At 37.2% G+C, this 26,198-nt stretch overlaps 1 protein-coding gene across 2 annotated transcripts in view; it reads left to right on the top strand.

Annotated features, from left to right (window-relative positions):
* The window catches only part of RIPOR3 (RIPOR family member 3), a 120,787-nt gene that overhangs the window by 65,035 nt on the left and 29,554 nt on the right, over positions 1 to 26,198 (top strand). For both annotated transcript variants that reach the window (XM_039345259.1, XM_039345260.1), the window contains exons 4-11: positions 2,143 to 2,221; positions 5,423 to 5,446; positions 7,421 to 7,474; positions 8,952 to 9,101; positions 10,695 to 10,758; positions 12,265 to 12,308; positions 14,818 to 14,943; positions 18,620 to 18,765. In XM_039345259.1, the coding sequence (XP_039201193.1) occupies positions 2,143 to 2,221; positions 5,423 to 5,446; positions 7,421 to 7,474; positions 8,952 to 9,101; positions 10,695 to 10,758; positions 12,265 to 12,308; positions 14,818 to 14,943; positions 18,620 to 18,765 (687 nt within the window). The remainder of the gene's footprint in view (positions 1 to 2,142; positions 2,222 to 5,422; positions 5,447 to 7,420; positions 7,475 to 8,951; positions 9,102 to 10,694; positions 10,759 to 12,264; positions 12,309 to 14,817; positions 14,944 to 18,619; positions 18,766 to 26,198) is intronic.

Below are 26,198 nucleotides of genomic sequence, written 5' to 3'. Positions count from 1 at the left end.
AAGAAAAACCAAATGTACAGGTATAATATAGGTACCTTGCTCAATAGTAGTAAATGTGAGAGGGATCTCGGAGTCCTAGTGGACAATCACTTAAATATGAGCCAGCAGTGTGCTGCAGTTGCCAAAAAAGCCAACACAGTGCTGGGCTGCATTAACAGAGGGATAGAATCAAGATCACGTAAAGTATTAATACCACTTTACAATGCCTTGGTAAGGCCACACTTGGCATACTGCATCCAGTTTTGTAAAAAAGATTCTGAGACTCTAGAAAGAGTATAGAGAAGAGCAACAAAGATGATTAGGGGACCGGAGACTAAAACATATGAGGAACGGTTGCTGGAATTGGGTATGTGTAGTTTAACGAAGAGAAGGACGAGGGGAGACGTGATAGCAGTGTTCCAATATCTCAGGGGCTGCCACAAAGAAGAGGGAGTCAAGCTATTCTCCAAAGCACCTGAGGGCAGGACAAGAAGCAACAGATGGAAACTAATCAAGGAGAGAAGCAACCTAAACTAAGGAGAAACTTCCTGACAGTTAGAAGAATTAACCAATGGAACAACCTGCCTCCAGAAGCGGTGAATGCTCCAACACTGGAAGTTTTTAAGAAGAGACTGGAGAGCCATCTGTCCGAAATGGTGTAGGGTTTCCTGCCTGAGCAGGGGATTGGACTTGATGACTTCCAAGGTCCCTTCCAACTTTATTATTATTATTATTATTATTATTATTATTATTATTATTATTATTATTGTTGTTGTTGTTGTTGTTGTTGTTGACAAATAAATCTGCTATAATCATATTCAGCCTATAAGATCAGTAAATCTAGTGGGTCAGCAGTTGTAGAGAACTCCTATTTCATATAGATTATCATTGGTTGATTAGATGCCATCAGGTTGTTGTCAACTTTTAGTGACCACATAGATTTTCTCCATGACACTATGTCTCTAACCTGAACTTTTGGGTCTTCCAATTGTCATATAATTGAGTATATGCATCTTGCTGCTGGTCATCTTCTTCTTTATTTGGCTTTTACTTTTCCAAAGAGCTGAATCTTCACATAATATGTCTGACATAGGATAATTTAAGTCTGGTCATTTGGGCCTCAAGAGATCCATTGGTTTTAATTTCTTAGCTGTCCTCAGTATTCTCAGGAGTCTTCATTAAACCAAAGTTCAAAAGTGCCAATGCTCTTTATCTTGCTTTTTAAAGAAAGGCATGGAATTCCTTTTTTTTAAGAAAGGAATTTTAATAAACGCTTGTCAATATCACAATATCTTTATATGAAACCAGGGTGTAACCACACTTGGAACACTGCATTTAATTCTACATAGAATACAAGCACATGCCTTCTTTTCCTACTGTATATTAAATAGATATCAAGCTATCTTTCAGACCTAAATAAATCATTAATGGAACGTTAACACATTTTGGATAAGTATTCTTTAACGCAGGTAGCTACTTTTATATTAGTTGGCACATTTTGACTCAATAAAATTTAAGGATGCATTTTGTACATCTATGTGCATAAATATTTAAATTAGACTTAGAGATCACTCTAGAGTCTTGGCAAAAGATCAAATGGCTGAATTTTAGAGGAACAATGGGCCTCAGGTGGATGGGTGGGACTGTCTTTGCTGTGGTTAAAGAAAAATCCCTTAAATAAGTTGGAAGAAGCATACACTGCTTAATATCAATACAATGCACTGCTCAGTTTTTGCATCTAGTATAATGCTGACTGCAACTTTTTTAAATACAAAAAGAGAAAATTAAGTTACTTGTGTCTGGTCTAAATTAACCCACAAATGTATAGGGATGAAAGCCAATGAGGTTTATCCTTGTGGGCTGCTGCAGTTTGTTTCTTCAACTATTGTACTGATGTACAAATGTGTCTATGTATGTATTTCTGGTGGCAGTTAAAATGCCTCTGGACCAACACAGAGTTAAGGGACAAAAATAAACAGGATAAGGCTCTACTGCAAAGCAGTAAATAAACAGATTGTTATCTCCTACTCACATCTGAAAACTAAACTATTCTCAAGCTAAGATCCCATTGTGTTTAATGGAAATGTGGTGAGAGACTAGAAAATGTCTTTTTTCCCCTGACCTCTGAAATGGATCTGGTCCATATCTATCTTTTCTCTTTAGTGAATATCTGGAAATGCATCAAACAGAGCTGGATTATCTATCAGAGTGCCACCGAGACAGAAGAAGAAATTCCAGGCTGGTAAGAAGCTTTTTTTCCCTTGAATTTAATATTAAGATGAAACTGAATGGGGTCACACATAAGTTGAGGAGCCACAACTGGTTTATTGTCTAAACCAGCCATCCAGATTTTAGCATTATGCTAAATCACTAGATATTATGGACATAATCAAGAAAGGATCATTTAAAAAGTTTATTAAGTTTGCCAGAAAAGTTTGTTACGGTGAAATCATTATGGCATAGTATTCCCTTTTCATTAAATGCACATTATGCCATTTTGGCTTCTTGAACTTCAGTTTGCCCAATTGGACTATTGATTTCCCAGTGGGCTGTTTTGAAGAGGAGAGGAGGGTCTGGATAGAATGTCCACTGGCCCTCTTCTCATTGCATTTAATGTTACTATAATATTTCTTTTGTCCATTGAAATCAATGTTGGATGGGGTTATTCTTTCCCATGTCCACCTCTGGAAAAAAAATGCTATCCCCCAAATATTTTCATAACAAAGAGATAGTTAGATCTTTAGTTTCTCCTTTGTGCAGTTTTCTTTTATGAAACCCTGAGACACAATAATCCGTAATCTGGTGTGAAATGCACATATTTGGCACAGAAAGTTCATGAGTTCATGCATACAAATAAGAGGAAATAAATGAGATTCTTGGTTCTTTTGCACAGAAAGTCTGTTTCTGCTTATCCAATGCTTTCTTCATTTCAGTAGGACAATTTAAGGTTGGAAGAGAGTTGTTTTATTGTTGCTGTTAAGATATTGAAAGAAGAAAATTCTTTCCAATGTATTGCAAATCACCCCAAAACTCATGGCAGAATCCAAATACTTGTTCTATTCATCCCTGTTGCAGTTTACCTCTTGAATAGTAAAGAGTAATGGAGTTTAATTCTTTTAACTAGGTTTTTCAAATCAGAGCCTCATTAGGTTGGCTTCTGAGAGTTGATGGGTAACATATCACAAAGTTTAAACTATCAAAAGTAGGTCTTTGGCTACCAAAACAGAAAGTTCCTAACTGCTCTGCTGTGGATGAATCACCTTTGTTACTCTATGATTATAAGAGCAAACTCGGATCAATGAAGTTAATTGTTTAGTCTTAAAGCACAAGGCAAAATGTGTTGCTATGCAGCTGAGTCACATATATAAATGACTTGTTAAATTACAATGCATTCTTTATAAATGTGTTTTCTGCTCCTTGCAAAAGAACTGGGCTCAGGCAGATCGGTTATGACCAATTGGCACTCTCTTGGTTGATCCTTATGGAACCTGGACTCCTTCTATAATAATAATAATAATAAAGTTGGAAGGGACCTTGGAGGTCTTCGAGCCAACCCCCTGCTCAGGCAGGAACCCTACACAATTTCGGACAAATGGCTGTCCAGTCTCTTCTTAAAAACTTCCAGTGTTGGAGCATTCACCGCTTCTGGAGGCAGGTTGTTCCATTGGTTAATTGTTCTAACTGTTAGGAAGTTTCTCCTTAGTTTTAAGTTGCTTCTCTCCTTGATCAGTTTCCATCCATTGCTTCTTGTCCTGCCTTCAGGCGCCTTGGAGAATAGCTTGACTCCCTCTTCTTTGTGGCAGCCCCTGAGATACTGGAACACTGCTATCATATCCCCCCTCGTCCTTCTCTTCGTTAAACTAGATATACCCAATTCCAACAACCGTTCCTTATATGTTTTAGCCTCCAGTCCCCTAATCATCTTTGTTGCTCTTCTCTGTACTCTTTCTAGAGTCTCAGCATCTTTTTTACATCGAAGTGACCAAAACTGGATGCAGTATTCCAAGTGTGGCCTTACCAAGGCATTGTAAAGTGGTATTAATACTTCATGTGATCTTGATTCTATCTCTCTGTTAATGCAGCCCAGCATTGAGTTGGCTTTTTTGGCAGCTGCAGCACACTGCTGGCTCATATTAATTTTTTTATTTATTTTTATTTTTTTTTATTAAAGAGTTTTATAAATTTTACAGAAAATAAAAGACAATACAAAAACAAAAAACAACATATACAAATAAAAACAAACATTACCCAACAAAACCCCCCTTCCCCCACCCCTACCCAACCCCCCCCTTCCCCCCCCCAGGGCCTCCCAGAGCAGAATATAGTCTTAATTAAAAAAAGTTAAAAAAAATTTATATTTATAAAAAAAAGAATATAAAATAGAAAATATATATATATAACTGCTGGCTCATATTTAAGTGATTGTCCACTAGGACTCCAAGATCCCTCTCACAGCTACTACTGTTGAGCAAATTTGATGAGTTCCCCATCTATCCCTTCGTCCAGATCGTTGATGAAGATGTTGAAGAGCACTGGGCCCAGAACAGAGCCCTGGGGCACCCCACTACACACTTCCCTCCATGTAGATGCAGTTCCATTGAGGACCACATGCTGAATATGGCGGTCAGCCAGCTATGAATCCATCTGGTGGTGATGCTGTCTAACCCACATTTTTCTTGCATAGATGATTCATCCAGCAGTGAATAGTGATTGGTCTCATGAAACAAACAGTATCACTACTTATAAAAGTACAAGGGCTGTGGAACAATTGAAGTGCAAATAACTGTAGTTTGCTAGTACATTGATTATGTGTTTCTGGCTTTTTAAAAATTCTTGTTACTCACCCTGTCCCTAGCCTTAAACTTGGTGTCTGAAGAAGATAACAGTAGTCCTTGACTTATGACCACAATTGAGCCCAAAATTTCTCTTGTAAATGAGACATTTGTTAGTGAATTTTGCCCCAATTTGCAACCATTCTTGCTACAGTTCTTAAGTGAATTGCTGGAGTTGTTAAGTTAATAACATCGTTGTTAAGTGGATTTGGCTTCCCCATTGACTTTGCTTGTCACAAAAGGGAATCAATGACCCCTGGACACTGCAAGCATCATAAATGTAAACCAGTTGCCAAATAGCCAAATTTCGATCATGTGATCATGGGGATACTGCAACTGTCATAAGTATGAAAAATGGTCATGTCACTTTTTTCAGTGCCATTTTAACTTTGAACGGTCACTAAATGAACAATTGTAAGTCAAGGACTACCTGTACTGAATATGTAAAAATAAGCCATATAAACAAATGGCATATAACCAAATAATATTTGAGTCATTACTGTTTATTTTTAGATTAAAAACAACAATGTGTGATTCTCTCTTTCATAGAAAGAGCTTGAATAGTTTGTCTGCATTTGATCTGTGCATTAAATTGTTGCATTTTTTTTCAGGGTTTCTACTATGATTTGGACAAGGTAAGAAATTGTCTTGGCAATGGCTGTAATGTAACTCTGACATACTTAAAGACTCCTCCTTAACTAATTTTTATTACCTGTATTTCTTGACTCTTTTTCTTCTTGTAAGATGATTGGTTTCTTTAGATATACTATGTTTTCTTTTCAGGAATCACATCCTAGGTATCTAGAATACATTATTCAGGTTTCCATGTATTAATTTAATATGCTTGATTCATTCAATGTGAGAAAACATCTGTTAAAAATGGAATTTTAGTGTTAAAAGGTGGAAGGAAGCAATTGGGACTGAATACAGTGAAGTCAAGAGAAGGAGGCTCATCTTCAAATATCTTTATTATGGTCTTTGATGAGCTTTAAGCCTCAGTTTAGGAATACTGGAATACTGACCCAAATTTATCTGTGTGGTAATGGGTTTTTTGTTTAGCTTTTCTCTATAATCAGGAAATTGATTTTTAGGATTCTAGGCTACACAACAGGAGCCGATGATGATATTATTAAAACCTGAGTTTTATATATTATATGAAATACAAAGGTTTATTTATTAGATTTTTATCTTATCTTTATTGCTTTATAAATAGCTTAAGGCAGTGAGCATACCTAACGCTCTTTCCTCCTCTTCTTTTCCCCACAACAATAACCCTGTGAGTGACTGACTGAAAGTCACCTAGCCAGCTTTCATGCTTATTGTGGCACTAGGCAGCACCTTAGCCACTATAACAAACTTCCCTCTCAAGACTCTTCTTCCAGTTGTGTGTTGTGACATCCCACTCCCCCCAGCCAGGGCTGGATTTTGTTTATTACTTAGGTAAGAGACCACCAGAACCACCTAGGACTGGGAAGTAAAAATAATACACTCCAGATGAAGGTAGTGACAAATCACTTCTGTATTGAAACACACACACACACACACACACACACACACACACACACACCAAAACAAAACCCTGCACATGTCCATGTAGACCCAAAGATTCTAGTGTGACTTTAAGGATTATTTTACCCCATCAAAGTTCCAGTGTTATTGACTCTTATTGCCACTGATTCACAAACCTTTGAAGCTTTTGTGACTACTGGTTATCTCTAGGACACTTGTATGGCTCTGAGTATCTCAGGCACCATTTTTTTTAGCCCTTTAGAAGCTTTTTGGTCACTGCCTCCTAAGTCAAGTATAGCTTTTCCCCCCACTATTGCTTATATCCATTGAAATAATGGTCCTGTAAATAAGAACACTTATTTATTTTCCAAATATGCATGCTACCAGGTCTTCATGACTCATGTGCTCTTCCCAGGTATTTAAATACTGTAAAAGCATTTATAGAATTCATTGATTGATTATGTATCATCAAGCTGGTCTTGGCCTCTTGAAATCACATAGGTAGATTTTCTCCATAATGATATCTCCTAACCTGATCCTTCAAGATCTAGAGAGAATTCTAGACCATAATAGACCATTAGAATGAAATAATAACAGCTTCTGGGAAATGCAATGTGATGGAAAGCCCTAATTCCTTTCTTTTTAAATTTATTTATTTATTTATTTATGAGACTTATATACCGCTATAAGTGCAAGCACTCTCTAAGCGGTGTACACCAGTAAGCAATGTATATATATATTTACATTGCCCCCAACAATCTGGGTCCTCATTTTACCTACCTCGGAAGGATGGAAGGCTGAGTCAACCTTGAGCCGGTGAGATTTGAACCGCTGACCTGCTGAACACAGTCAGCTAAAGTGGCCTGCAGTACTGCACCCTAACTGCTGCGCCACCTCGGCTCTTAAATCTCAGTTGGTATATGCCAGTGATAGTGATAACAAATGTAAGCAGGTATATCAATGCTCGCTGATAAGGGAACATCCTACATTGCCCAAACAAAGGTTTCTGCATCATGGAACTACATTCTATAATAAAAATCAGTGTAATATTTAGAATTGTATAAATAACCTCTGGCTCATCTTTTTCTATTCCTTCAAAGCAAATCCGCTCTGTTGAAAGATATATCAGAAAACTGGAATTTCAAATAAGCAAGGTAAGAGTTTGGTTTCTCTAATTGCAAGTTTACTGCTGTGGTGTAAGCAAATCTCAACAGAGAGTATTTTTTTCCCCCACCCTAGATTGATTGTGGGGAAATTGTATTAGGTGCTTTCCGAAAACTTTAATAAGTTTCCTTGTATAAGGAGAGGCCTTTTCTTCTCAATGTGTACATTCAGACTGATTATTGAACACAGCCCATGTTTAGCCTGTAGAACCAGTTTTCTGCCATGCCTGCTAAATTTCTTGAGTAAGGAAAAAGAAAAAAAAAAAAAACCCCAACTCATTGTGTTTTATGACTGTAAAAGGTGAGACAATATGCCTATCGCTTTCATGCTTGAAGGGCTCAACAATAATATAAGGCTGGCTCTATATTTAAGAAAAATGATCTCATTCAAGGAATGACACTCTTTCTATATTTTATATACTACTGACATTCTCATGTCTGTAGCCTTTAAGTGGGCAACCATAGTGCAACCATTTTAAAACTAAGGTACCTTAAATGGGCTCACTTACAGAATGCTTGCAAACTCTGGGACCCATTGAATGCTGTGGAATTGAAATTTAGCAAATCTGTGGCTATCTCAGTGCTCTTCTGGTGCTGCATCACTTTGGTTCAGTGGACCAGTCCTTCCCTAGACCTCTGGAAGCTAGATAAACTGACTCCTCCTCTAGTTCAGAGATCCCGAACCCCCCATCCATGGACTGGCACTGGTCTGCGGCATGCCAGCAACCAGTCCACACAAACAAACAAAATCCCATCCATGGGATGCAGATAGCATCAGAAACCTCTCCAGTCCGCGGAAAAATCTTTCTCCACAGAACCAGTCCCTGGTGCCCAAAAAGTTGGGGACCACTGTTCTAGTTGTTGGAGATCAGTTAGACCAGTGCCATCCTAATGGAGGCTGATCCTACCATTGGTTGCCGGAAGGCAGTCAGCTGCAGTAAAAGCCAGCAGGAAGTTGGAAGTTGCTCCTAGTTCCATTATCTTTTTGCCCTTAGTCATTCTGCTTGTTTGTTTAGCTAGATAGGGAAATATCTGTGGAAAAAGTGGCACAACAGGTCACTAGTCCAGGTTTTTCTATTATTTAAATCCTGTAATTGTAATGCTACATAAACAATTGTAAATAAAATTACCATAATTATTACTGAAAAGCAAACAAATGTCTAGGATTTTCCTCACATGATAATGATAATGGTCCTCCAGGGATCAAGTAGAAGGAACTCACTTGAAATGGCTGGTTGGCTGATAGACATCCATATGTGGGTCTCAAGGCTGAGTCTTACTACCATTAGGATCTGATTGAATCGTCATAGATAGTTGAAAAACTGAAACATTTCCCACAATTTAGGGTATGTATGTGGAACAACTTTTAGAAATGTGATAGCTTCCCACATAATAGTAACATATGATATGGCATATATTTGCTACAGATGCACACAAACATATATTTTTCTGCTCTTTTCTTAAAAAGATAGAAGAATTATATGAAGCATACAGCATCCAGTGTAGACTGCGAGATGGTGCTTCAAATATGAAACATGCTTTTTCCTTGTCTCCTTCCACTAAAGCATCAAGAGAGAGCTTGGTTGAACTCTACAAAAATCTGCAAGAATGTACAGAGGTAAGCCTAGTTTTACATTTCTTGATTCTACTTTAGGTTAGATATCAAAAGTCATTATGGAATCTGGTTTTGAGAAATAAGTGTTATATCTACATTTGAACTTCATGCCACTCACATTGGTTTGATTCCAGAGAGTTTGCATTGAGGCAAGTAACTGAGCTGGACTGCTTCCCAATAGACTTGGTGCTACTAGTCATGGAAAAGTGAAAGGAAAATTTGTAGAGGAAGCATGTTATTAATGAAAGGTGAAATATACAGGTAGTCTTTGAATTACAACATTTAGTGAGCATTCAAAGTTACAATGACACTGAAAAAAGTGACTTGTGACAGTTTTTCACACTGAAGATCATTGCAGCATCCCCATGGTCGGTCATGTGATCAAAATTCAGACGCTTGGCAAATGATTCATATTTATGACATTTGCAGTGTCCCGGGATCATGTCATCACCTTTTGTGATCGTCTGACAAGCAAAGTCAACAGGGAAGCAAGATTCATTTAACAACCATGCTACTAACTTAACAACTGCAGTGATTCATTTAATAAATGTGGCAATAAAAATTGAATAAAATGAAGCAAAACTCACTTAACAAATGTCTCACTTAGCAACAGAATTTTGGGCTCAATTGTGATTGTAAGTTGAAGACTACCTGTGCTAGATTCCTTGAACTTCTGTGAACGAGGCAGGAGCAATTATCCAACCATGTCTTATTTGGAAGTAATCTGTGGATTTTTACCAATCTAACCATTATAGTTACCTTTACCCCTAAATCTTGGGCACTGTATTTTCATGAAGTTGCTGAGAAATGTGTTAAAGTCCTTTTCCACTTGCAGAATCCTTTTCCCCATGAACATATTTAATCATGTCTTAATCCTTGTTACTCTTAACAATGCATGGGAAAGATAAAGCAGATAAAGCATTTTTGAAGCTTTTTAAAGGCCTGCCAGTAAAGAGACTACAAGGCTACCCAAATAAACTAAACAAACAAACAAAAAAATCTTTCCAGGATATTTTTTTAAAAAAAACAACTGTTTTACATAAGTGATCATGAGATATGTTAAATGATAATGAAATGGGTTACTATATCAGTGTTCCAATATCTCAGGGGCTGCCACAAAGAAGAGGGAGTCAAGCTATTTTCCAAAGCGCCTGAAGGCAGGACAAGAAGCAATGGGTGGAAACTAACCAAAGAGAAGCAACCTAGAACTAAGGAGAAACTTCCTGATAGTTAGAACAATTAACCAGTGGAACAACCTGCCTCCAGAAGCGGTGAATGCTCCAACACTGGAAGTTTTTAAGAAGAAACTGGACAGCCATTTGTCTGAAGTGGTCGAGAATTATCTGCCTGAGCAGGGGGTTGGACTAGATGACCTCCAAGGTCCCTTCCAACTTTATCATTATTATTATTATTATACTTCCATGAAAGGGCATTTCTCTATTTTTGGTTGCAGATCAGTCAGCTGTTCTCTTTTGTTCTCTCACAAAATTAGGGAGATAAATCAAGTAGCCAATAATCATGTTGAGAGTTTGTAAAAATCGGGTCCTTTTAATGCCCAAGTACGCTCAGTCTCATTGCTCTGTATTTATCTTTCAGGATATGTGTTTGATTGAGGGGACCCTTGAAGTACATTTGGGGGAGTTTCACTTGAAAATGAAAGGTGAGCTGAATTGTTGAAATGCTTGGAAGGAGCTGATATATGACATTAGTTATGAACAATAAATCATAGCTTCAGAAAAATACAATCTTGCCCCAACATAGGAAAAGGTGTTCCTCAAAACAAGGTGCTTCCTAGTTAGACTTTTATTATGGAATTGCCTTGGCTTCTTCATGTGTAGCTCAGGGTTGAAATGAGAGGTCCTTGGTGCTCTCTAAGCTTGGTTATTTTCTTGCAGATGTTTCATTACCCTAACTAGGTAACACCATCAGTGCAAGGAACAAAAAGACCAAAATACCTCCCCATCAGCAATCAGCATCCAGATGATATTAACTTCAGAATTAGCAATTCTTAAACATTTGCATTCCATTCACCCAAAAATGGAATTCAAACACTTTTTTAAATTTTGGGTTAGCACCTGTTGCAATTTGCCACAAAATTCTCCCCTGCTTTCCACCACTGCATAGTAAATATATAGTAGGTACATACACTTGAAAATAATGTTTTCTTGATAGCCATCAATTCTAATATTGTCTCAGTTATTAATTTATGCCCAAGCACATACTTAAGAGGTGGCCTGTGACTGGCAACAATAATTAACTTATCTCTTAAACATACAATTTAGTATGCTCCACAGTTCATGTTTTCCTTGGTCAATAAAACTCACATCTCGGGTTCCAGTTTCATTGTAAAAAGAGGAATTCATTTTCAGTATTGGCACCAGCAGTAACCAGTGTTCCTTTTAGCTTTGTTTTGGCCAGATCTACTTGTAAAAGTTCAACATTCTTCAGCAATTAAAGGAATACCTTCTGACCTTGAGATATTGTTAACTGGCATTTAGATTTCTGTATATTTTTAGCCACGTTGATACGTTTTTATTGGCAACTTTGTAGAACTGGTTTGGCGTTGCCTTCTTCTGAACTCTACAGAGATCCTTCTTCTGCATGGATTGACTTCCTCATATCAGCAGAGCTTTAGCTGCCTTTACTTCTATTATAGATTATCCTTGAATTCATTCCTCTCTTTCCATCTTACCAGCTGGGATGATCCTATCCTATCCTATCCTATCCTATCCTATCCTATCCTATCCTATCCTATCCTATCCTATCCTATCCTAGTGCTTTTGCTCTTGTTGGCATCTTGGGCAGACTCACTGAAAGCATAAGGCATCTTTTCACATCAAAATGTTAATTATACAAATGATGCTCACTTGGCCTTCATTTCATGAACTAAGACAGATTTACCATAATGATGTGCTTGATCATGCATTTTGGTATTTTGTATGAGAATAAAGTTAGCATGGGCTATGATCAGGAGGATTCATTTACTGGAGAGGTATTGAAACAGAAGCATTGGTATTACCATTTCAACCTCAAATAATTGTTGTGGCATTTAGTTGAAGGAATGATTATGTATTTGGGGATCACCAAAAATTTATGTTACTGGTTTCTTTTCTCAGAATCTATGAATTTAGGTTCTTACTTGTTTTTCTTGTGTTTCTTTATCCAGGATTGGTGGGTTATGCTCGTCTCTGTCCGGGTGACCAATATGAGGTATAGTATTTAGCAAATTATTAAAAACAGATACTTTAGCATTACTATTGGTCAGAGGTCATTTGTTCCCAGGTCCAACCCTTGGCATCTCTAGGTAGAAAGAAAAATATCCTGCCTGAAATCCTATATAGTTGTAAATAGTCCACATAGATGTTTTTTCCAAATCTTCGCCCCCTCAACCTCTTCCTGCTTCTTTCCCAAATATCTAGGCCCTATTAGCTAACCTATTTTTAAACATGGAACTTGCCATCTTCAAGGTGAGTACTAGACCCATGTTCAGAAATAGCCTAGCTGCAGTGATGGGATTCAAATATGTGAACAACCGGTTCTCTGTGTGGATGCTGCTTCCGGAAGTCTATTCTGGGCCTGGGCAACAAAAAATTAGCTACCAGTTCTGCCGAAGTGGTGCAAACTGGCTGAATCCCACCACTGCCTAGCCCACAAGTACAAATAAGCAGCACCTGGTTCATTAGGTAGTTTAACAGATACAGGTAATCCTCAACTTACAAGCACAATTGAGTCCAAATTTCTGTCATTCAGCGAGACAGTTGTTAAATGAGTTTTACCCCCATTTTATGACCTTTCTTGCCACAGTTGTTAAGTGAATCACTGCAGTTGTTAAGTTAGTCACACAGTTGTTAAGCTAATCTGGCTTCCCCATTGACTTTGCTTGTCAGAAGGTCACAAAAGGGGATCACATGACCTCAGGATAATGCAACCGTTATAAATATGAGTCAGTTCCCAAGCCTCTGAATTTTGATCACATGACCACAGGGATACTGCAATGGTTGTAAGTGTGAAAAACTGTCATGTCACTTTTTTCAGTGCTGTTGTAATTTTGAACACTAAACAGTTTACTAAATGAACTGTGGTAAGTTGATTATCTGTACTATAGGCATTTTTGTCATTTAAAGCAGCTAATTACAGAGAATGAGGTGGCTGGATGGAGTCACTAAAGCAGTAGGTATGAGCTTAAATGGATTCCAGAAGATGGTAGAGGATAGGAAGACCTGGAGGAACGTTGTCTATGGGGTCACGATGGGTCGGACACGACTTCTCAATTAACAACAACAATGCTTCCCTGGCCTTGCTTCTCCACTCTTTAAGGAAAACTAGTCATGGGGAAACGCAACTACTGGAAATCAACTATTGCTTTCCTCAACTTGTTATGCATTAAAAGTATAAGAACAGTAGCACTTGCTACTTCATTACTGAACCACAACAGTGATCTGCAACAAGGCAGCACAATTTACACCAGCATAGTTTTTTCATACTCAAGGCATGAGGATAGCACTTAAATACAGCTCTCTGGCTCTGCCCTTAGTTCAAGATATGATCCCAGCTATTGTGATTTACAAATCACTCTTATGGCAGGGCAAGTAATATTTTTTGCATTTCAGCAGTGGTATTCCCATGATGGTCATATAGAGGAGTTTAGCTCAACATGGAATAACTAAGGCAGCTACAGACTCTAATAAAATAACATTCAGCAGTTCAATCATAAGGGGTTGCATGGGCTCTAGAAGAGGATCTGGTTCTGCATACAATCCTGGGGCAATAGGTTGCCTACTTTTTGCTTTCTCAGTAGGTTGGAAAAATAAGAGGAGAAAGGAGTATTAGATAAGTTTTCTGCCTTGAATTATTTACAAGGTAATAAAGGCATGATGAAAATCTAGTAAATAAATAAATGACAGAAGTGTTGTGTAAGTGCTAAATCCATATATTTGGTTGCATGTGATGACAGTAATGGAGATGGGACAAGCTACAGCTTCTAGATGTTTCATCATGGTGTCTGGTATGGATCCTGAGAGTGATCCCATGTATGTTTCCCCAATTTGTTAGCAAATTTGTCCTTTGAGGAAAAGGTTGATGAATCCAATGCATCTAGGCATTTCAGTCTTTGTGTATTTGTCTAGGTTGAGTCTGTTGGGTAGCACTACATACAATGGATTCTTTTGCTCATTCTTGATTTAGAGGTGTCAAGCATGCTGTGACATTGAATGTGACCATAATTTCACCTTCTTCTATTCTTTGATTTTTCTGAAGGCACATAGATAGAATATCAACCTTTCTATAAGATATCCAAATTTGGGGGACAACATTTGGCTATGTTGTAAGTTGGGGTTCCAGTAATGATACAATTGGTTCAAGGAATATATTGGGCTTTTGTATTTGTATGATAAATTGTTCATGGAAAGTCTGTAATTTCTGTAGCTTTTGTTTTTGAAAATAGTCCATAGACTTGGCAATCCACCCAACCAAGCTGCAGTTTTAGTTCTCCCTACTTTCTCCTCCTCACTTTCTTCTCTATCATTTCTTTCCACCCAAGAGAGAAACTACAATTAGCAAGCAATATGGAGTGCACTCTGCCTGTGAATTTGCTGAATTTTTTTTAAGATGCATTTTGCTGATCCAACAAGAATAAGATTCCCATCAATTCCTGCAATGAACCAACAAACAGATGCATGTATGACAGATTTTCCTGTCTTTTGTTTGTATATCACTGTAGGTGTTTATACGGCTGGGGCGCCAGAAGTGGAAAATAAAAGGCAAGATTCTGACAGATGACAGTCAAACTTGGGACGAGGAAGAAAAAGTTTTTATACCCAGTCTTCATGAGAATTTTGAAATCAAGGTAAGACTGTACATGAATGGAAGGCTTCTTTTGATAGGCAGCAGGGGTTTCTGCAGGGTGTAGTAAAAAAAAAAAAGGCAAGATAGCAGCCATTGTGGTGTGATCAAAGCCCCACTGTTTTACAATGTAAGATCCACATTAAAAAATCACGCAGAGTTTTGAATGTACCATTGGAGCTGCCATCTTGACTTTTATCACCTTATTCTCTGGTTATCCTAACTAGTAGCGCTAAATATTTGGTGCATATTTCTCTCTCAATGGAAGTCTCATAACACTGTAAAACAAGTTTAAGATCTGACACCTTGGATCAGCAGTTCATACTTGACTGACATTCTTTTTTGAGATTGTATTTCTTGTTCTTTCTTTTGTGAGACAATTTTGTTTTCCCCATGTAATTGATGGAATAATCTTAATTGTGATGCTTTATGATTAAATGTTGATTAGAAGGGCTAAGTCACAAAAATTGTTAGGCTCTTAATAACTGAGAGCAAGATTTCTACTGAATCCTTATTTAACAAGATTTATTGAAGGCTAAGGAGAAAAGCAGTGTCGTGCCTACTGGTAAAGATGCTCACTTTCCACTCAGAAGGTTGAGAGTTCAATCCTAGGTAGCAGCAGATATTTCTCTCCTAGGGTGTAAAGAAAAAAATATCTGCTGTGAACTCCATGTGGTGACAGGAAGGGCATCCGGCCAGTAAATGCTCAGCTCCATCTAGTCACCTCGATTTTACCCTGAATTAAAGAATTACGGTTGTAAAAGGGAATTTATTGAAGGCTAAGAGAGAATGCCATAGAAAACTCAACAATCAATTACTTTCATTTTAGAACCCAATCTGTCTTTCTGTTTCTTAGGATGGACTTTTTATCTTCTTTTAACAGCCTCTTCATTGACCTGGTAGCTAGGCTGTCCTCCTGTTTTTAAACAATTGAGAAATGTGTAGGTGCCATTTTCAACTGTCTCTTGAATTCTTCTTGGGTTGGGAACAAACCAGTACTGTACTCAACACTAACTAGGGTTCACATTGTTATATTGACTATAGCTTATAGATTTTTAATTGGCTTGCTTAAGCATGTTGTGTGAAGTTAAGGGTGCACCATTTAAAGTGAATAAATGATTCAGCCAAGCCAAATCCTTTGTAAACAAGTCTTTCCATATTCTAAAGAAATATTGTATGAATTGGCTTTTTGTAAAGCATGAAAGATTGGCCTAGTGTGAACTACCAATTAAACTGATTTATTGCTAATCATGTCTATGCACAAGAATCTACTCAACCAACCATTAGATTATCTTGGCATTAGATAAAGGTCAAGAGAATTCAACAGGAATTCGATTTAATCGGTTTGTGGCTACGTAGATATATTAGACTGATTCCACTTCTGACTCGGCCCCAGATTCTGCTACTTCTACACTTTTGCAAAATTCTATGGAATAATAGTCTGCTTGGAAACTTTTACATTCTGTAAGCAACTGTTGCAACACAGCTTGTTTGCTGGCAACACTTCTTTCTTGGGCTGGCAATGTGTTTGTTGGGGGTAGGCAGAGCTCTGCTGGAAAGAATTCTGGATTCCTTTCCAGCCAAGCTTATGGAAATGTGCTTAAAATGTTCCTTTCTTCTCTACATGATGAGAGGTTAATTGAGATGCACTGTGCAAATGTTGTGAGAAAACATGCAGATCCTTCATTGTGCCAATGCAGATGAATCATCTCCTCCAAATTGAGAAGTAACAGAACTGGTTTTTCTACTGTTGGCTAATCAGAATTCCACATGTAGACACACTGTTTTAAACCATCTTTGGATAAGTTCACATAACATCAGCTGATGATTTACATTTGTGAAATTACTGTCACAAAGAGTTTTCTTGTCATTTCAAAACTTAAGTTTCATTAGAAACAGGCTGAGCATCAAAGCGGTAGAATGCCTTTGAGTTATGTAAATGCATGTATGAAGTTTGTTTATGGTTAATTTTACATGTTGTCTTATACTGTACATTAAGGAGGATAGTAAAATGAAAACACTTTTGTCATCTTTTTGTTTGGATGCTATTTTTTTCGGTGCTGGAGTGATCTATAGTTCATGAGATGTTTCTGATATAAACTCATAGTTTATTAACTTGGTGTCCTCTGACCCAACCAGTATATTTAACAATAAAGAATGAGAATTGCAGTGCGAAAATATATGGAAGGCTACAGAATTCATCCAGTTGTACATTTCTATAGAGTGAGTCTATCTGAAATAAAAAGAAAAAATATCAAGTGAAGTATTCTATCCCAAAAAAGAAAAAGACTCCAGCACCTCTCCAACAGTAATCAGCAACTCAGATCAGCATAGATTAGCTCCAAGTTCAACTACAGACCAACAATCAAGTAAGCAATACCCTAATCAAGAAACTGCCAAATAGCCATTAGTAAACAGCCCAACCAAAGAATCCCTAAGACGCTCCCACCCACACACACAGGCAAGACACCAGAATATAAACTGACAGCACTTCTCACTAGCACTGATGATGTTACCTAGTTAGGATAATGAAACGTCTGCAAGAAAACAAGCAAGCTCAGAGAGCATTTCAACCCTGAACTACAAATATTCTCCTTCGTGGGAAGAATTCCAATATGGTAATCTGGTTCACTCATTATGCAAAACCTTAATGTGATTTCTTTGGTTCGCCTTTATTGTAATTTCCAAATAATGAGTTATGGTTTGGTGTTTGTGTTGTGTGAACCCATCCAACTGTACTTAATTTAATTAATCGTGATTATGTTTATGCAATGTATCAGCCAGATTAGGGTGTAAAGTCAAATTCCAAATCCAGTTGGCCAAATATTTGCTCCTTTGCCAACTTCTATGCTATGTTAACATGATAGGAATATGACCTATCAATGTTCTCTGAGGTAAAAATCTTCAGACAAAACAATAGAGTTTTGTTTGGTTCGGCTTTCCTCATCATGATGTCATTGGGGGGGGGTCATTGTGAATTAATGTATCTGATTTTAATGTTGCTTTTCATATGGCTTTTATATGTGACATTGTATGTAGTATTAATTATGGGGTCCTTGGTGCTCTCTGAATTTAATTGTTTTCTTGCAGACAAACTAGGTAACATCATCAGTGCTAGTAGAGAGTGGGGTTTGTTCATTTTATATTCTAGTGGTTTGCCCTGTCAGCGTTGGTGTTGGTCTTGATGGTTCCTTGACTGGGCAGTTGTTTATAACCAAGCTCAGAGAGCACCCAGGCCCAGACTGTTCATCCCTGAGCTACAAAATATTCTCTTCTATCATTAGTGTTAATTAAATAATTTACCCACTCTACCACCTTCAGATACAGAATTCATATTTTAGAAGCAATTCCTGGATCCATTTGATTATAGTTTATTTCTGTAAAGAGAGGGAACATGATGGTTAATAGGGACCTCCTCTTAATTTGTTCTCCTCCTTGCTCCCTCCATTTAGGATTCCAATTACAGTAGTAATTTTGTATTGTTGACCCAATAAAGGATGTGCTTAGATTAGAATAATGACTAGTTTTATAAAGCTATACTTGCTCTTTAGGTAGTTTAGAAATCCTGGTTAATAATGTCTTCCCTGTAGTTCTTCATCTCAGTATTTTTGCTCCCAAATATTTGTCAAGGGAAAGGTATATGAAAAGCTGTTTAGATGATATTATTATATATTTTGCAGGTGACAGAACTGCGAGGACTCAGTACGGTCCTGGTTGGCACTGTAACATGTGACAGCATCGAATTCTTTACAACTAGACCACAAACCATCATTGTGGATATAACTGAACTTGGTACCATCAAACTACAATTGGAAGTCCTCTGGAAGTAAGAATGCTAATTTGCATGTTGATTGCTATATCACACAAAATGTATTGCATAACAAGCAAACTAGGCAGCAACAAAAATAATGTTACCTGCTTTCACTTGGTAACCCAACTAAAATTGAGTCCAAAAGTGATGAAATCATCTGTTTCTTAAGAAAAAATAATTCTTAAGAAGAAAGTATTTTTGAGGAGAATAAATAGTGAGAAAGCATTGGATCTCCAGATGATGTTTGAGGTATAGAGTCCAATGCGCAACCGTGTGCATGTTAAGTTTTTATTCCTACGAGTGGCCCATTGGATAATTCATTCTGACTATGTCTGTGTGCATATCTTACAAAGTAGGTGATGCAAAATATTCCATCATGACAAAACAGGCTTCTCTAACTGAAAGCAGGGCATTCCAAGTCTTCTGAAAGAAATCTGATCCAAAATGAGCCATTGTGATCTCAGATCATGCCATATGCACCATCTCTGGACCTTCCAGAATACTTTGAGTGGTCCATTTGGAGGTCCAATCACTTCTGCAATCACCTGTTCTGGAGTTGGAATAGTCCATCACAAAATATTTTGCACACCCTTAATACGAAGCACACTTCCAACTGGCAGCATAATGAACGAAGAATGGAGTAGCCCTTAACTTGACTGTTTTTGTTGCATAGCAAATCTAATACTGTATTGAGAAAGAAATGTTGGACTGTGGTTAAAATATATTGGCAATGCTCAGTGCCATAGACTTCACTGCTTATTACAGACCATATTCTGATTTAGTAATGACAGCCAGTCTCTATAAATGTTTCCTCTGGAAAAATGGATGTTTGGGAGGGAGAATTTGATGCCCCAGCCTTGTGGCAGTTTTCATTATTTTCTTTTTAAAAATTTCCAGTCTTCACTGTTGGTGATAATTCAGCCAGCTGCTCTGTGGGTATGGCTCCATTTTAAAATGCACTTTTGGGGAGTGGTTGTATGTTCAGTTTTCTAGTTCTGTACAAATAATAAAAAAAATGGCCTCTGAAGACGTGGTAGGGCAGTAAAGAAAAGTTTTTAAGATAGCACAGTAGATTTTTGGCTGGTGCCCCAAAGGAAGGGAAGGGAAGAACTGTATATATATATATATATATTGGCTTTTCTATATTGAAAACTCCAAAGCATTAAATATGCATTTAGTCATGGCACCTCTTTAGCCATGTTTGTCTCTTCAAATATTCCCGACAAAGAATATGAATGGTTGCCATGCTTTTAAACTTTTAAAAATGACCTTTTCTTCAACATTTATGGTCAGCTATGAAAAGATGGACATGAGACGTTAAAAATGTCCTAGCAATATTGTTGTCATAGGCATAGGAGGTCACATTTTCTTTCATAGTGACATATTTTAAAAGCTCCTTTCAGTAAAACCACGGGATTAATCTCATTCTCTTTTTAAGATTTATTTTGCAAAGAAACAATTATTAGTCTGTTTCCTTTTTTATGTATTAACATATATTTAGTTTTAGAAATCTCTATGACTCCTTCGAAGGTTCTGGGTATATCTACAGTATATCATTATGGATGATTACAGTAAATTCTTGTCTCCACAGTTCAAATCAAATAAAAATCCAGAAAATACCTAGACAAGTGCTTGAGTCAATATTTGATAGAAAAAAGGAGGGTTTTTTTTTAAAAAAAAAAACTTAATAATTTTGCATTTTACATTAGTCATTTTGAGCACTCTTTTTTCGTACAAAGATGAAATACAAAGGTGTAAATAAAAAGACTATAGAATTCATCAGTTGTATGTCCCGATACTTTTTAATTTAAGCTAAAATATATTACTCTTCTCAAAAAGAGGATCTCAACCTTGGCAACTTTAAGTTGTGTGAACCTCAACTCCCAGAATTCTGCGGCATGCTGGCTAGAGAATTCTGGAAATTTTCAGCTGCCGAAGTTGAGAGAAACCGATGAAAGTATCAGATATTTTCAGTTGGCTCCTGTCTGAATTAGCTTCAAATTGATAGAGGCTGTATCTGAAGCATTTATTGCAAACAAGCTTCTTGTCTGTTGGCAGGAGAAAGATCCTGTGTGAGAGAATTATGTGTAGCCAAGAACGGAACAAATTTAATTGTTTCTATTTCCCCCTTTTGGTGCCAGAAGTTCCACAGTGTTGTTTTGCAGTCAATCTTGATTCAGTTGGCATTTGCCACTCCTTTCCCGCTATTAGCTCTTTTGACTCAGAAGAGTTTCTGCCCACTCTCCTAAAGTTCAAATGAAGCTTTACTTATTTAGAAGGACAGTTTCCATTCTGACCTTGCACAAGGACATCTGTGGTAACTTTAGCTCAACTTCTTAATGCTGCACATGAAGAATGTGCATATTTAGGAAGCTCTCAAGCATAAATTAACAAATAAATAATAAGCTGGCCTTTGTAAAACTCTGCTTGATCATCTGGGAAAGGTATTATCAGAAAGGTGAACTGGGTGCTACATTCCCCCTCTCAGAGGCTTTTTCATCCTAGGACAGGGGTCTTCAAACCTGGCCCTTTTATGACTTGTGGACCAACTCCTAGAACTCCTCAGCCAGCATGCCTGGCTGAGGAATTCTTGGAATTGAAGGGCCAAGTTTGAAGACCCGTCCTAGGATGTGGTGGACAGCTTTCTGAATGTCAGGTCAGATACTTTCTCCTCTGATTATGTATGTATATATGTATGTATGTATCACATTTTTGAACCATCCATCTCCCTCAGAGAAACTTACAGATGATACCACTATCTGAATATTATCATCACAAGAAAAGCAGGGTCATATTTTCTGGCCATGTTTGATTTTTTTAAAAAATATTTTTTTAAGATTGGGAGTAGGAACATTAAACCTCTCATTTTCACCCTAGAATATTCCCAATTTTATTTTTTCATCCTTAAGGAGATTAAGACCTTCCCCTTCTGCCAAGCATTTGTGATTTGAGAAGCATAGAGATTTGGAAGTACACATTTGCATATATCAGTTCTCCATTTAGTAGCTTGTATCATCTTCATATGGTTGTTTATCTATTGGTGAAGCAGTACAACCCCTCTCCTCATCAAGCTTGGATTAGACCTCTCTGGCATTACATGTGAAGGAACACATGCAATCTGCTATTTGGAGATAGTTGCATAACTATTGCATTTATACAGCTGAGTATTTCTGGCTAGAGGGCACTCAAACAACTAAGCACAGAACAGGAAGTTGGATCAACCTGTTGTTCGGCACACAGGACGTGCACCTCTGCACAATGCTTAATTTGGATTTGGAAGGTATGCGTGTCAGTCCATCTGCAGCCATTTGTAACCTATGTTTATACATCAACCTCTTCAGAGTATGCGGCAACTCCTATGCAAAATTGTGGGCAACTTTAAATCAAACTTTACTCTTGTTTTGGCACAGTGATGACTGGATGACTCTAAGTTGCAAATCAGGACATGATTGTAGATAGCATTCTCTGTTTAGCATCTACTGATAGCATCTGCAGAATTCCTGTTCATGATGATTGGATTTCAAGGGAAAGTGCTCCCAACAGGTCTGGGAAAAGCAAGCTGGGAAAGGCTATTCTAAGGTTACAACAAAATAACGACCTGTCAAATTGGGCAAATTATGTGTGTGAAAATATATTTGGATAATATATTGAATCTATAATAAATAAGAGCATCAGTAGGATTTCTGCCATGTGATTTATGGTGGAAAAAATAACACGAAGATTTTTATTTTATCTTTTGTCTTCTGGAAAGACAAATTTTAAGACTGAAATAGCTTTTCTGAGAAATCTTTTTCCTGAAGTTTTGTTGTGTGAGCTAATACTTCCTAGGAAAATTAAAGACATTACTTTAATATTCAAACTGTGCTATGTTGATCTTTTGCAAAGTGGATGCATAAAGGGTTTTGATTAATAACAATTATAACAACCACAATCCCGAAATGTGTTGGCTTTTCTTGGCAGTTTGCTGGCTTTTTTTATTCATGGAAATGTTTTTTGTGTAATTAGCAATCTTGTCTTCTCCTTTCATAAGTATCTTTTTAGGCTAAAATAACACAGTTATAAAACAGTTAATGCTTATGTGTGCTTTTATGCATTCAAAGAGAATCGATGACTCGTCAAAGATTAGATATGTACATACAGCCCTCTGCTTACAGATTTATAAAAAAATTTTTACATGAATAAGATGCATTGACAGATGTATTATAATGACTGCATTTGCTCACTGCTCCCCTTAGAACCCCACTGGAAAAACATAATTTGCTGAATAATTCACACTTGGTTGGGGGTCACACCACAATTCTTTAAGTCATAAACTATAGTTTATAAATCACAGATGCTAGTTTACACATATACTCAAACCAAAAGCCAGTAAACAACCTTCAGATTAGCTCAGAGTACGAAATTTGCTAGATGGTGATGGTGTAACAGTTCTCATTATCAAAATTTGGTTATGTCAGTTACTCCAAATTTTCCTAGAATGCTAACTTTACTACTGTCTCAGATTTTCTACTGAGTGAGAATTAGGAATTTCTGATGGTTCTAAGTAGCCTCTTGAGGTTTTTATTAAAATTATTGAAACCAAAAATTCAAATTTGGGGAGCTATCTGCTCATGTAATATGTTACAGAAGATAAATTAGGAAATAATGGCTCATTGAAAAATAAGTTGGATTCCTGTAGAAGATTTCTAGCACTGAATTTATAAGGATGTCTGAATCCATGCATTTATAGACTGCTGCTGATGCTAACTTGCTCTGACAAGTACTGTAAACTACCTAGCTTAGCCAATTAACATGGGGAGTCCCATATAATGTAAAATATAGCAGGTAAATCACACATCGTATTCAGACCAAAATAGGCAATAGCAATGATTTACCCTACTAGAAGGCTGCATCTTGCACCAGGCCATAAAACTGTTTGCTTGCTCTTAACTTAATATGTTGTATATTAATCAGCCACTGTATTTTACAAAGCCCGATTTATTGTTTAGCATGCTATATGAACCCAGCCACTTGTGTTATTAGCCAATAAATCATTGTTTAAACCAGCCATAGATTGATACAATATGGGATCACTGATATGTGAAAGAGAGGCTGGATTCACACCACACGTAATTTTGCTACTGATTTAATTCACTCAATCAATCAATCTAGCACTATGGAATTGATCCAACGTATGTGGTCATATGCAACAACAAAAAAAACAAACAACCCTCATGATGGTTAAAATTGATACAACTTCACAAAGGCAAGTACAGCCACCAAATTTTGAAGTGACCTGGTCAAGCTTGCTCAAATACTGCCATTGTGAGGAAGTAGGAGACAGTGTTTCAGCTGCACTTCCTTATCTTGATGTGAGAACAGAACGGAATCAAGTGTGCTGTTCTGAGCATGTTGGAGGATAGTAGTATAAAAATGTAACAAATGCCAACCTTTATTGGATGATGCCAATCATGGAGTGAAAATTAGTTGGACCAGAAATGCAAACAGCAACAATAACTGGCCCTTTCAATGGCAAAGACTGAGCTTTAGACAAGACTGTGATGCAGTGCAGCTGGCCTGCCCCTAGCTATGCTCCTTTCTTCCCTTTTACACATCTATTTTCTCCCCTTTTCTTCTGATGGCTTGAGCCACAGCTGGACATTCTGTGTTATCATCATCCACTGATAATGGTAGCTTGATTGCCTTTACAAGCTATTTAGTATTGGCTTTCAGAGGCACTTGGACAGAGGGTTTTCTTTATGGTGCTAAATAGAGAAACTGAAGAAGGCTCTTGCCATCAAATTCCCACAACTTGACCACACACACAAATGGGAACTTCCCACTTGCAGTAGATTGGTTATACATAGAAAATATTTATTTGGTTTATTTATATGCCACCCCTTTCCTAAGATTCCAGATAGTTTACGGACAAAAAATGCAATAAAATTTAATGCAATGTAGAGAAAAAAACACATTCATTATCAAGGCTGAGTTAGTAAGCTAATATTCCAAACAAAAAGGTAACCTGGATATGATAATTTTAGTCACCTTGCAGAAAGCCAATAAAAACAGGAACAAAGAATTCAGGGACAAAGAATTTTTGGACCCAACATTACAGTACTATTTTTTATTTTCCTCTCCTGTCCTCTCCTCCCCTCTTTTCATAACAATAACATGATTTTTGGGTAATGTGCCTATGTGTTAATGTTGACTTCTGGCAACTGCCTGGACTAGTTCTTGCAGTGTTCTTGGCAAGATTTTGCCATTGTCTCTTTCCTAGGGTTGACAGAAAATGATTGATCCAAGGTCACCCAGCTGGCTTCATGCCTAAGGCAGTACTAGAACTGATAATCTCCTAGTTTCTAGCCTGATACCTTAAACACTACATCAAACAAGCATGAGAACAGCAATATTTCCAGATGTTTATGATGAAGCAATATAGCAGACAATCCTTTCTGATAACAGCTGTAACTCTGAAGCTCTCCTGGCTTCTTTCTGCTGGGACAACTAAGGTGATGATGAGAATCAAGTCCAGTTACTGCCAAATCTGTGAGTTTAGATGGCTGATTAATTAAGGTATTTTTTTTTTTGCCATGCTAAGATCTGAAGGAGGAAAAAGATCTTTGGTCTTGTAGATCCTGCTGTACTCCATCAGCCCTTAAATTAAGAGATAGGGCAATGAGAGAGACTTTCGCCACCTTATTTATACAACGGATTTTAATTTCAGAACAAGCATCCAGTTCATCTGTGTGCTTAATGCTAGGAAAATACTATCATACAAATGCACAGAATGGGGAAATATGTACAAAGGCTCTTTATAACCAATATGGTTTTTGAAATTATGAGAGAGGTGTGTGGGGGGGAAGCATGAAATACAATGAAACCATTAAAAGAGATGAACCTTAGTTTAGAAAAGAGAACATAAAGAAACACAATATTTTTTACCCTGGATGTATATTATACTGAAATGAATTAAATGAATGAATTAAAATTATTTTGAATAAACTGCAGCTCTAAATGTTGACAGTCTACTATCTACTTTGCGACTATATGTTTACTATGATTAACCTGGAGCTACAGGGGAGCTCTCAAATGTTGATATTCCTTCTCTATTTGCAGACAGAAGAAAACCATTAAAAACAAGCTTCTTAAACATGGTGGTCTCCAGATGGGTGGGCTTTAACTCTCATAATTGCAGCCAAGAGGAGAGTTGAATTTCTCCATATCCAACAGACACCAGATTGGGATAGATTGCTACGACCAAAACATGAGGTTAACACCATTCTTCAGAGCTTGACCTGCAAACTGTTATTCAGGCAGGGCCTTTCTAGAATTTTATCACTACAGATAAGAACAGAGATAGTTCACAGTTCCAAAAATAGTACATTTCTGGTCACCATCCAATGTCCTTACAACTTAGAAAAAAGAACCTTTTTTAAGACATCACATCTATTATTTTTAATATCTCT

Source organism: Crotalus tigris, unplaced genomic scaffold (genome assembly GCF_016545835.1).
Source record: "Crotalus tigris isolate CLP2741 ecotype Arizona unplaced genomic scaffold, ASM1654583v1 scf7180000017947.1575755, whole genome shotgun sequence".
NCBI lineage: Eukaryota > Metazoa > Chordata > Lepidosauria > Squamata > Viperidae > Crotalus > Crotalus tigris.
This window is presented reverse-complemented; position numbering and strand designations above follow the sequence as displayed.